The 12342-nt window shown below is 47.8% G+C and overlaps 1 protein-coding gene across 1 annotated transcript in view; it reads left to right on the top strand.

The window, feature by feature from the left end:
• GSTZ1 (glutathione S-transferase zeta 1) overlaps positions 1 to 11922 on the top strand; it is a 13568-nt gene extending 1646 nt beyond the window's left edge. The window contains exons 3-9 of the mRNA XM_007941336.2: positions 5718 to 5785; positions 6295 to 6375; positions 6739 to 6864; positions 9320 to 9398; positions 9923 to 9975; positions 10769 to 10818; positions 11796 to 11922. Coding sequence (XP_007939527.1) covers positions 5718 to 5785; positions 6295 to 6375; positions 6739 to 6864; positions 9320 to 9398; positions 9923 to 9975; positions 10769 to 10818; positions 11796 to 11922 — 584 coding nt within the window. The remainder of the gene's footprint in view (positions 1 to 5717; positions 5786 to 6294; positions 6376 to 6738; positions 6865 to 9319; positions 9399 to 9922; positions 9976 to 10768; positions 10819 to 11795) is intronic.
• The last annotated feature ends 420 nt before the right edge of the window (positions 11923 to 12342 follow it).

Below are 12342 nucleotides of genomic sequence, written 5' to 3'. Positions count from 1 at the left end.
CCTTGAATTGCAATATTGAAGGATTCTATGGACAAAACATTGAACAACACAGGAAACATAAAAGGAAGATGGAAGGAATACACAGAGTCACTGTTCTGAAAAGAATTGGTCAATGTTCACCCATTTCAGTATGTAGCATATTATCAAGTACTGATATTATTGAAGGAAGAAGTCCAAGCTGACACAAAACAAGGCTTCAAGAATTGATGAAATACCCATTGAGGTGTTTCCATAAAGGAATGCAGTGCAGGAGGTGATTGCTCAACTGCCAAGAGATTTGAAAAACAGGTACCTGGCCAACCAACTAGAAGAGACCCATATTTATGCTCATTCCAAAGAAAAATGGTCCAATAGAATGCAGAAATTATTGAACAATATTATTAGGATCACACACAAGTAAAATTTTGTTGAAGCACTACATCAACTGGAAACTGCCAGAAATTCAAGCTGGATTCAGAAGAGGATGCAGAATGAGGGATATCATTGCTGATATCAGATGGACCTTGGCTGAAAGCAGAGAATACCAGAAAGATGTTTGTTTCTATTGACTATGCAATGGCATTTCGACTATGTGGATAATAACAAATTATGGATAGCATTGTGAAGAATGGGAATTCCAGAACACTTTATTGTGCTCATATGAAACCTATGCACAGACCAAGAGGTTGTTGTTCAAAAAAGAACAAGGGGATACTACATGGTTTAAAATTGAAAGGTGTGCAGCAGGGTTGTATCCTTTCACCATACTTATTGAACCTATATGCTGAACAAATAATTCTAGAACCTGACTATATGAAGAAGAACCTGGCATCAGGATTGGATGATTCATTAACAACCTGTGATATACAGATGACATAACCTTGTTTGCTGAAAGTGAAGATGACTTGAAGCACTTACTCATGAAGATCAAAGACTGCAACCTTCAGTAGGAATTGCACCTCAACATAAAGAAAACGAAAATCCTCACGACTGAACCAATAAGCAATATCATGATAAACAGAGAAAATACTGACATTGTCAGGGATTTCATTTTACTTGGGTCCACAACCAATGCCCATGGAAACAGCAGTCAAGAAATCAAATGACATATTTCACTGGGCAAATTGCTGCAAAAGAGCTCTGTAAAGTGTTTAAAAAAAAAAAAAAGCAAAGATGTCACTTTGAAGACTAAAGTGCATGTGACCCAAGCCATGGTATTTTTCAGTTGCTTCATATACATGCAAAAGCTAGACAATGAATAAGGAAAACTGAATAATTGATGCCTTTGAATTATGATGTTGGTGAAGAGTATTGAATATACCATGGGCGGCCAGAAGAACAAACAAATCCATCTTAGAGGAAAATAGCCAGAATGCTCCTTGGAAATGAGGATGGCGAGACTTCTGGTAAGATGGAGGACTAGGCAGACAAGGAACACAGACCCTCTTCAACAAAGAAAAGAAAAACAAATTGACAGAGACACAGGATACTCCTGGAGCCATGAGCTTTGAACTATGCAGAAGTGGATTAGGCACCATCGTGGAAAAACCTGAACGAAAACATTGAGTGCAGAGATGGTCTGAGCTGCAGACTGTCAGCTACTCTGACAGGACCAACAGCCTGAATATTTCCAAGTGGGGTTGGGACCTGAGAATTGACCTAAAGATCAACCCTGGACACCAAGGGCTGCAGGGACAATTGCTCTGGTAGCCTATGACTAGGAAGGGAAACAGCAAGGAGGGAGACAACCTGAGCTGTTGACTTTCCGCTTTCCAGAGGGTGCAGCCATTTTGATTGTTTACATGTGGCAGCCATTTTGGATATTCATAGTGACCGAGGGCATAGCCATTTTCAATGTTTACAAGCAGCAGCCATTTTGGATATTTAAAGTGACTGAGGGTGCCACCATTTTGAATGTTTACAAGTGGTGGCCATTTTGGATATTTAAAGTGACCAAGGGTACCGCCATTTTGAATCTTTACAAGTAGCAACCATTTTGGATTTTAAAGTGATAGCATTCTCATTCAGATTCCAGGGACCTAATAATAGGCTCGAAAGAGGGGGAGGCCTTCAACGAGATGGATTGATATGGTAGCTGCGATGATGGGCTCAAGTATAGCAGGGATTGTGGGGCTGGCGCGGGATCAGGCAGTGTTTCGTTCTGCTGTGCATGGGGTCACTATGAGTCGGAAATGACTCGACGGCACTTAACAACAGCAACAAGAATAGGCTCTGTTCGCCAAGGTTGGCAGGGACATACGTGAGGCTGACAACAGGAGAAGAGACAGGTGATGAGCGTATTAAGTGCTGTCAGCTAGCGAATAGAGGAACACAGCACAGTACCCTGCTTGCATAGATAACATACAAACAAAACAAAGAAAATGAAAATCGTGAGCAAGTCACTCCAACATTCAATCACCAATTAAATATAAACACGAAAACATCAAAATGCCTCAGAGACAACAGAGCATCACAGACCACACAAAGAAACAAGACAAAGCAGGAGAAACAAGGGACCACGGTACAGACCCAGAATACATCCATGAGGAAGATACAGCATTGGAACTCCCTGATAAGGAATTCAAAAGACTTATATTTAGGTATCTTCAATGAATTGAGAGACCGATCAAGGAAAACACAGAGAAAACCCTAGAACAATTTTGAAAGACAATACAAGAACAAAATGACAAAATAAATGAAAAATTAGAAATGATACAAAGTCTACACACAGAAATCCAGAAGATTAATACAGAAGTTTCAGAAATCAATAAGATATTGAATGGGCAAAGGAGCAGAATTGAATCAATTGAAGACAGAATTAGGGAAATTGAAGGTAAATACCTGAACACTTCTTTGGAAAGGGATAAGTCAGAAAAAAGATCAAAACAAAATGAAGAAAGCCTAAGATTCATGTGGGATACCATCAAAAGGAATAACCTACATGTAATCAGAATTCTAGTACAAGAAGAGAAAAATAAAACCAAAGAGAAAATTGTTGAAGATTTGTTGGAAGAGAATTTTCCTGGTATGATGAAAGATGAGAATATATCCATTCAGGAAGTCCAATGAATCCCAAGCAGGATAGACCCCAAAAGAAAATCACCCAGACATATCATCATCAAACTTTCTAAAAACAAAGACAAAGAAAGAATCATAACAGCAGCACTGGAAAAATGAAAAGTTACCTACAAGGGGCAACCAATAACACTAAGCTAAGATTTCTCAGCAGAAACTATGCAGGTGAGAAGACAATGGGATGGTGTATATAAAACCCTGAAAGAGAAGAATTTCCAACCAAGAATTATGTACCCAGCAAAATTGTCCCTCAAATATAGTGGTGAAATTAGGACATTTCCAGATAAGTAGAAATTAAGGGAATTTGTTAAAACCAGACCAACCTTACAAGAGATGCTAAAGGGGGTCGTTTAGAAGCAACAACTGATCATTAACATACATGATGATATAACCCAGAAACCAACCCAGCTATGGAAATATTCAAAGTAAATAAGCTTATAAGATTGTAAACAGGGAACCAGAGACACCAACCGACAAATGAGGACAATTACAAACCAAAAAAGAGGGGAAAAACTGTCATTACAGAACTTCTAAACAGTAGGGAAGTCAAGACAACTACAAGATAGAATGGGCTGTTCTAAACTTGGGAAGAAAACTATAAATCACAGGGTAACCTCAAAGAAAAATGATAAAAAAGAGGACCAGCATAAATATTCAGCAAATACTAAAACAATAGCAATGAAGGAAGTGATAACATGATTCATAAACAAAATGAGCTGAGCATAGAAAATTATATGGAACAAAGAAATCGACACCATGAAAAAGCACATAACAAAAATGACAGCAACAAATTCATATTTGCTGATAATTATATATCTAGCAAAGGACTTATTTCTAAGATTTATAGCAGAAGAGTGGATGACCAAACTATGGTACATACACATAATGGAATGCTATGTAGCACTAAAGAATAATGTAGTCTTCAAAACACCGCATAATATGGATGAACTTGGAGGAAATTATGCTGAGTGACATAAGTCAATCACAGAAGGACAAATATAGTATTAGTTTGTTGTTATGGAGGGTCAAGGAAAGGTTTATATATGGAGGGAAACTTTCTTTGTTGGTTGCCAGGGTGGGAGGGGAGGGGAAAATAACAAAAAAAAAAAAAAAAAAAAAAATGCATTGATCCATGTCACTTTAGTTTTGTGAATTCACTGCACATAAATTATATTTCAATAAAATGCATTAAAAAAAAGAAAGAAAGAAATGAGAATGGCAAAACTTTGTCTCATGTACCTGGGACATGTGATCAGTAGGAACCAGTCCCTGGAGAGGGACATCATGCTTGGTAAAGTAGAGCTTCAGTGAAAAAGAGGAAGACCATCAGTGAGGTGGATTGACACAGTGCTGGCAACGACATAGCCATGATTGTGAGGACGGCACAGGGCCAGACAGTGCTTTGTTCTGTTAGAGGTGGGGTTGCTATGAGTTGGAACTGACTCAGCAGCACCTAATGACAACAACCACAGTTTTATCCCAGAGTCCGTGCTCTTACGCTGTGCTGCGTGCCATATGGCGGAGCTCAGGCACAGAGGTTCTTTAAGTTACTTGCTCAAGCCCATAGAGTTAGCAAATGAATTTGATGAAATTTGAATGCAGGCAGCCTGGTTCTGAAACCTGGCCATAATGGCTAGGATACCTACTGTGACCCCTCTCCCTACCCCTTAGTCATGTGGTATTTACTGAAGTGCAGAGAACACTCTGCCCCCAGGGACTCCTTCCCCTGGTTGGGCCGGAAGCTGAGCCACTGTCTCCGTAGGGCCTGTGTACAGTGACCTCTTCCCCAACCCTCTCCACCTCCAGAGTGGAGCTGCCAAGTGCTGAGGAGGGGCCTGGCACTTCCCAGGTTCTGTTCAAACCAGTTTTCCCCTTGTCCTTGTCCCCTCACTTCTGTGCCCTTGGCCTTGAGGCCGGCCATCACTTTTTAACACATAAGTGTACATATGTGTACAGTCTTCTCCATTGAGGTTGATGGAAACAGGTTTACTAACCTCCCTTCCCAGGGGAAGTTCCCAAGGAGGATGGAGAGGAAATCTAGGTGCAGCAAATGCTCCAAGACCACCAAAGAGCCCTGCTTGGAATCTCTTACCAACAGCCCTGAGGACAGAGCTTACCAGAGAGAAGGGACTAGCGAGGGATTCTTCTCCAAACAGGAAAAGGGGCATCTGCTTGTGTATGCTGTGCCATCACTTGAGCAAAACAAGTTCCTTCCCTTGACACCTTGATGGGCGAGCACTTGCATGCCTCCAACAAATAAACCCTGCTTACCACTATGACTGTTTAAGCCCCAGGACAGGGGTGGAGAGGGGAAGGAGGAAGAGGACAGACCCCTGCTGTAGGGCCAGAGTTGCCAGGATGATGGGGCCAGTCACACATCTTTGTAGCACCATCCAGGGAACATGGAGGCCCCAATGAGGACACAGAGAGTGAGGGTGCTAAGAGTTCAGGAAGAGAGAGGCAGAGCATCATGGACTGGGTGGGGGAGTGGGTGGTGCAAGGAAAGCTAGAGAGAAGGGGATAGAGCCAACCTGGGCTGTGGGTACCCAGCAGTTTGCAGAAACCTCCCTCTGCAGCCTTGTGTCCCCCTGGGAAGGGCTCTTCCCTTAGGCGTACAGCCAGAGGCTGTCCCCTGACTCTGTACTGTCTATGGTCTTCCCTAGCTCTGGCCTTGAAAGGCATTGACTATGAGACAGTACCCATCAACCTTGTGAAGGATGGGGGACAGCAGGTAAGGAGGCCACCCTGGGGCCAAGATGTGGGAATGGAGTGTGGGGAGGCACCAGGCAGGGTGTGCAGACTTCTGCCTCCAAGGTGAACCTGCATGCTACGGTTCCCACAGTGGGGGAGGTTCTCGCACTCCCTTGTGGGACATGGCAGAGGGCTGTGCAGCCGAGGAGCCATGGTAAGGGCCCATGTTCCAGGCTCCACACTGCAGTCCAGTTTCTCCAATGCCTGACTCCAGGAGGCATGGCTGGCTGGCTGGAGTAGGAGCTTGGAGACCACACTGTGACACACAGGGAAAAGCACACAGCCAGGCTGTTGGGATGAAGCCTGTAGCTTAGCAGCCACTGAGGCTGAGACACATACATCCCCCAGGGCTCCTGGGTCTAGGAGCCAGGGCCTTCCCCTGGGAAGGGAGGTGTGGAGGAGTTGTAGACCAGGTCCTCCTACTTGCCGAGTTCTCCTCTTGCCAACTCAAGCCAGATCACTCAGCCCATCAGGGCCTTGTCTCCACAGTTCTCTGAAGAATTCCAGGCCACGAATCCCATGAAGCAGGTGCCAGCCATGAAGATAGACGGAATCACCATCAGCCAGTCAGTGAGTGCAGGCTGATGGGAGGCTCCTCGTGAGAGTGGTGCCCTGGACCAGAGGGCCTTATATCTCTTCCTTGCCTGTGTAATACAGCCAGGGTGCCTAGTACATAGTAGGGTATGGATCAATATTTTGTCTGAGGGAGAAAAGGAGAGAGGGAGGTTGTTCTGGGAAGTGAGGGGCTCAAGCATGTGGGGATCCAAGTTCTGCAGAGCAAGAGCCCAGAAAAAGCATTCTCCACTAGGGAAGCCTCTTGGCTTTACTGAGCTCCACTGGAAGGGAGGGGAGGAGAAGGAGTTTGCTGGCCCTGTTCCCTTTGGTCCAGGGGCCTGGGGCCCTCTCCCTGCCCCACTGATCCTCTCTGGGCAGCTGGCCATCATCGAGTACCTGGAAGAGACTCGGCCTACTCCACGACTCCTGCCTCAGGACCTGAAGAAGAGGGCCAGTGTGCGCATGATTTCAGACCTCATTGCTAGCGGCATCCAGCCCCTGCAGGTGTGGCGCCCGTACCCCTGTCTCCTCACACCCTCACACTACCCCCCCCGTCACACCCACGGCCCCTCCCACACTCTGACCTCCCAGCACTCCCAACACTGAGTGTCGTGAGCCCACAGTAGATAACCAGCTTGGGTATGGGGAGTGGCAGGAAGGCAGAGGGGTGCACAGGGACTTGGATCGAGATCATGTGGCAGAGAGAAGGAAGGAGCCCGGAAGTCATGCAGTCCAGTGGGTCCCAACCTGTGTTCCAGAAAAGGCTAGGTTTCCCAAGACCTGCCTGGAGTCACTCAAGGTGGGGAAAGGGTGAGGGTGGCAAGGAAGAGGCTGAGCAGGTGCAAGCCCAGGCCTGAGCCCGCCTTTACACAGAGCAGCCTCCTTTCTGTCTGTTTCATATCTTACATTGGGAGCTCTGGTAGCATAGTGCCTAAGGCACTTGACTGCCAACCAGAAGGCTGGCGGTTCAAACCCATCGGCCACTCCTCGGAAGGAAGGTTGGGCAATCCTACTTCCGTAGTGATACTGCCTCGGAAACCCAAGGAGGGGTCGCTATGAGTCGCGGCCGACTCGACGGCAAATAACAACAACAACAGCAACAAGATTTGATGTGGAAAAGTTTTCACTAGTCAAACAAAGAAGAGCATATTAAAACAATTCATCTATGTTACTCCTGGTTTATGACTGAGGAAATAGCCCCTGAGAGGAAGTCACTCAGCTAATCAGTGGCAGAACGTGAGCCAGAGCCCGAGACCCCCAGCCCATGTCACAGTGTCTTTATTGTTTTATTTTAAGAGCTTGTTTTACATTCAATGTCACGTGTACATTTAGTTTCATTCCCCATTCACCATGTCCAACCCCAACCCAGTCTCCTCCCCTCCCTACCCTGCAATACTCCCCCTGTGCCCCTCATAATCATGCACTCCTGTTTGTCCTGCATTTCCTCATTTTGAATGTTGGTCCTTTAGTGTCCCATGGTTTATTGCTTTAGGGGATGCATTCCCATTGAGTGTGTGGGTGCAGTATCCTGGGTTGAGTGTTCTGCGTGTACCTCTTGCTAACCATTGGGCTGAGAGCCTACCCCTGGGGGTGAGTTTTATTCCAGGCGCTGAATGTATTTCAGGGCCATAGTATTGGAAGTCTCACCAGACTTCATCTGACCAGTAATTCTGGTCATTATTGAGTTTTTGGATTTTGTTCCATGTTTTCCCTCTCACTCTATCCAGGATCTCTAGATTTGATCCTTTCCTGAGTGGTTGGCATTGGTAGCTGGGCACCATCTGGTTCTTCTGGTCTCAAGGGCCATCATGTCCTAAGGTTAATTGCTTCTAAATGCCCTTGGTTTTTTCTTTTTTTTTTTGTGCGTTCTTCACTTCCGATGCTGGAAGACCATTAGCTGCATCCTAGATGGCTGCTTGAAAGCTTTTAAGACCCCAGTCACTACTCACCAATGCAGGATATGGAGCAATGCTTTTGTGTATTTTGTTGTGCCAATTGAGTCTGGTGTACCCCAGTACTATGGTCCTGAGGTAGTAGCTCTATTGGATCTCTCTACCATAATGTCTGGTTGTTTGTGAGGGATTACTTTGTGTCTGTCTTCTATTGTTTCTGTAAGGACTGCAGGTATTTTGTTATCATTGGTGTCTGTACAAGATTAGCCTCGGCTGAGTCTATCCTTGGTCTAGAGTATACCTCTATTCACTGATCCTTGTCTGATCATCTCAGGTGTTTATGTGTGTATCTGTATAGCCTAGTGTTTGGTGTTAATGGCAATGTGGTATTGTGGACACATTGGTTGGTTTTAACATCTGTTGTCTATCTCTTATGAGCGCAGTTCGGTGTCCCCTCATTTCCCAATGTTATCGTGGTGGTCATATATCCTTCTCGTATATCCCTCCTCCTACCCATGTCAGCGTGCAAGTCCCAACTAGCCCTAAGTTACACAGTGTCTTTTTTAACAAAGGAGACTGGAGCTGATAGCCTCATTTTACAGATGAAGGAACTGCAGCCCAAAGTAAAATGGCTCCAGTGGGGCAAGGCCCCTGGAAGCCAATCCTATGCATCACCCCATCCTGCCCCACCCTGCGTCACACTCCCTCTCCTCACACAGGACTGTCCAAGAGAGAAGCGTTGGGTGCAGGGGAGCTAGGCCTCAGGTTATGGTCACACCTGCCCCAGTCATGGCAGTGCCCTGTGCCCCCACCCCTGCATACCTGTCCCAGATCACGTGGCTTTCAGACTACGGGGGCTATTGGCAGTCTGAGAAGGTGGCTGCTGGGACTGCTGCTTCCCTCTAACCTCAGCGTCCTGGTGGGAGGCAGTGGCTGAATGGAGTCCAGGGGTGTAGGTGCACAGCTGCAGGCCGATGGGAACTGAGCTTCCCTGAGGGGGCTCAGCTGATGGGGCAGGATCAGCCTGGATGCCCAAGCCAATCACAGACTTTCCTTGGGCTGCACAGAACCTGTCTATCCTGAAGCAAGTGGGTCAGGAGAACCATCTGGCCTGGGCTCAGAAGGTCATCTCTTCTGGCTTCACTGGTGAGTCCTTACTCCTGCCAGCTGCTCTGAGGTGGCATCTCAGAGAAATGGCCCCTCATGCCCAGGAGCCTGGTCATCTGAAACATCCTCTCGGGCAGCTTTGGTGACAATGGCTTGGGTGAGGGCAGAGCTGAGGAGGCAGTGGGCTGGGTGGGCATTCAGACCTGGCCACAGACTCTGGCACTTCTGGGAACTACAGCCCTTCGGATCGCCCAGCCTCTGCTTTATTGCCCACTCCCCAGAAATCAAGGCCACCAGAAGGCAAACTCTATCAGTGTGTGAACTGCTGCTGGCCACTCTGAGGGAAGGGAATAGCGACTGGGCTTAAGGAGCCTGGGGAAACGTCATCCCATCCCTCTCAACTCTTTCCAGCCTTGGCTGCCGCGTCCCCTCAGCACACATGCCCTCTGAGTGGCCCAGCCTGACACTAAGATGACTGCCCAATTCATAGCTGTAGAAGCCAAGGCTGCTTGCTGACCCCTTTCAGTGCCTAGAGTAGGATTGTTCATGTGGTCTCCCCACAGCTCTGGAGAAGATCCTGCAGAGCACAGCAGGGAAGTACTGTGTGGGAGACGAGGTAAGCTCTCCGACACTTCCTCCCTCATGCTGACCTCAGGCTGCCTCTTTTCCAGTTAGATTTAACCATCTCCCTCCACCTCAGACGCAGGCCCAGCTCAGAGAACTTCCTGAGGAGGCATCTGTATGGGTGGGGGCAAGGCCGGGGACCCATGAGCCTCCTCTATGTGCCATTTGGCATCCCAAGGGCAACCAGAGATTATCTCTGGGGAGTTCATCAGCTCATTCCTACCAAGCTGCCTCAAGAGAAAGTAAGTTTCTCATTCCCGGTGGAATTCAAGCTAGAAGACTTCATCTCTGAGATGATAAGGTGATCCAGGTATCCAATGAGTGATTGAATGATATCTGTGTTCCCTCCCAAATCTGAGATTCTAGGATTCAGGTTCCTTTGACTCCTACAGGTTAAGGCCTTGGATCTGTGGTAACTTGCTCCCAGAGTCCCTTAACCCCAGCATGAGGCATCTCTTCCCTGCTGAGAGCTCTCCCCAAGTGCCTGTTGATGGTGTTTTTAACAAGCTCAGTAATATCCACCAAGACACTCAATACTCAAGCTTTCTCTGGCCACCCACAGAGCTGGTTGTCAGGACAACATGAGTGTGGCCTTGGGAGACAAGTCAGCTCTGGAAGGCAGACCCAGGCAGGCCCAGGGGAGATGGGCCAAAGGGTAGGGATGGGGTGGAAGAGCCAGGGGGCAGATGGGAACTTCAGGAGCCCCCCCTCTAGTTACCCCCTCAGGCCATCAGGTAGGTCTGGGGGTGTGCACCCTGACACAGACCTGTCTGACCCTCTTTCAGGTTTCCATGGCTGATCTGTGTCTGGTACCCCAGGTGGCAAATGCTGAAAGGTAACTGAGAGCCCTCCCTCCCTTCCTCTTCATGCTGGCTCCTCCCCTCCAAACGCCCAGCTTCCTCCCACAGTCAGGCCCTCCTGCATTTCCTGCAGAGACTCTCCCAGATTGGCCAAGTTGCCCTGTGTGCGTGGCAGGCCACACCAGCCACTTTGGCCTGGGGGAGTCAGGGATGGAAGAAATGAGTGAAATGCCCACCCGTGGCCACACCTACCACAGCCCGGGCGATCCTGCACCACTGCTGCTCCTAAGAAGTGGCTTACTTGGTGGATATCCCTGTAAGAAGTCATTCCAAGACTCCCTGTTTTCTGCCCCTAGACAGGGTTTGTCTGGCTGTGAGCTCCACCCCTTCTTTCCCTCCATTGGCCCTTCAACAGGGCATGAGTGTCTGTGGAAGGGACTGCACTAGGCACCGCTGGGGATATGGAAAAGATGGCCTTTTCCCTGCCACCAGAGAAGCTTATGGCAAGGGTGGAGAGACAGTCTGTGTATGTAAATGCCTGGCTCTGTGCCTTATGCATAATAGGTCCTCAACAAATAGCCATTGCTTGGAACGGGAGTAGTTCTGGGCTGGTGCAAATGGTTACCATGCTTGGCTGCTAAAAGGTTGGCAGTTCAAGGCTACCCAGGGGTGTCTGAGAAGAAAGCCCTGGTGATCTGCTTCCGAGAACAGCCATTGAAAACCCTACGAAGCCCAGTTCTACTCTGATACATATGGGGTCACGCCAGAGCCGACTCGGTTGCAACTAGTCTGGTTTTGTGTTCTGGGAATGGAACAGTAGGTCACAGAAATGCTAAGCAATATTTCACAAGACCTACCCATTTCAAGAGAGCTATCTGTGAACAAGGCTCTCCCTGCTAGGGCCCACTTCCTAGTCCTCCTCTGGCCTGTTCTGAGGAACTCACCCAGCCCTGCCTTGATGCCCACAGTACCCCTGCAGACCATGGCTTATTTGAGTGTTTCTCCGCTATAGGTACAAGGTGGATCTCACTCCCTACCCCACCATCAGCCATATCAACAAGACGCTGCTGGCCTTGGAGGCCTTCCAAGTGACTCACCCCTGCCGACAGCCAGATACACCTCCTGAGCTGAGGGCCTAGCTTGCAAACCCTGCCTTACTGGTGTGAGGATGGGGGTGGAAGGTAGAGTGTTAGGAGCAGAAGCTGGGTGGCTGGGCAGGTCTGGAAACAACTGAGGAGACAGGAGACTTGAACAATATCCCTGAATCTACCTTCTCCCTGAACCTCTTTCTGCCTTAGTCCCCTCTTCTGTCAAATGGGTAGAAGGGGGTGCTAGGAAGCCAAGGGGTGGGGGAGTGGAAACAATACCTGCTATCTTTGTCATGGGGCAGTCATGAAAGTGAAATGAAAATATAGATTAAAATGCCTGGCAAGTTTAAAACACAGAGCCATCCCCTATTATTGGTGACCTGACTCCAAAGAATGCCCAAACTAAACTTTGGCCATTGAACTGAGGCCTGGGGCTTCCAGTTGTTCAGCTAGGGCTGAGCTGGGTTCCAG

Source organism: Orycteropus afer, unplaced genomic scaffold (assembly GCF_000298275.1).
Source record: "Orycteropus afer afer isolate SDZICR_OR568_19922 unplaced genomic scaffold, OryAfe1.0 scaffold00079, whole genome shotgun sequence".
Lineage (NCBI taxonomy): Eukaryota > Metazoa > Chordata > Mammalia > Tubulidentata > Orycteropodidae > Orycteropus > Orycteropus afer.
The sequence above is the reverse complement of the archived record's forward strand: the minus strand, read 5'-3'. Positions and strand labels throughout refer to the sequence as shown.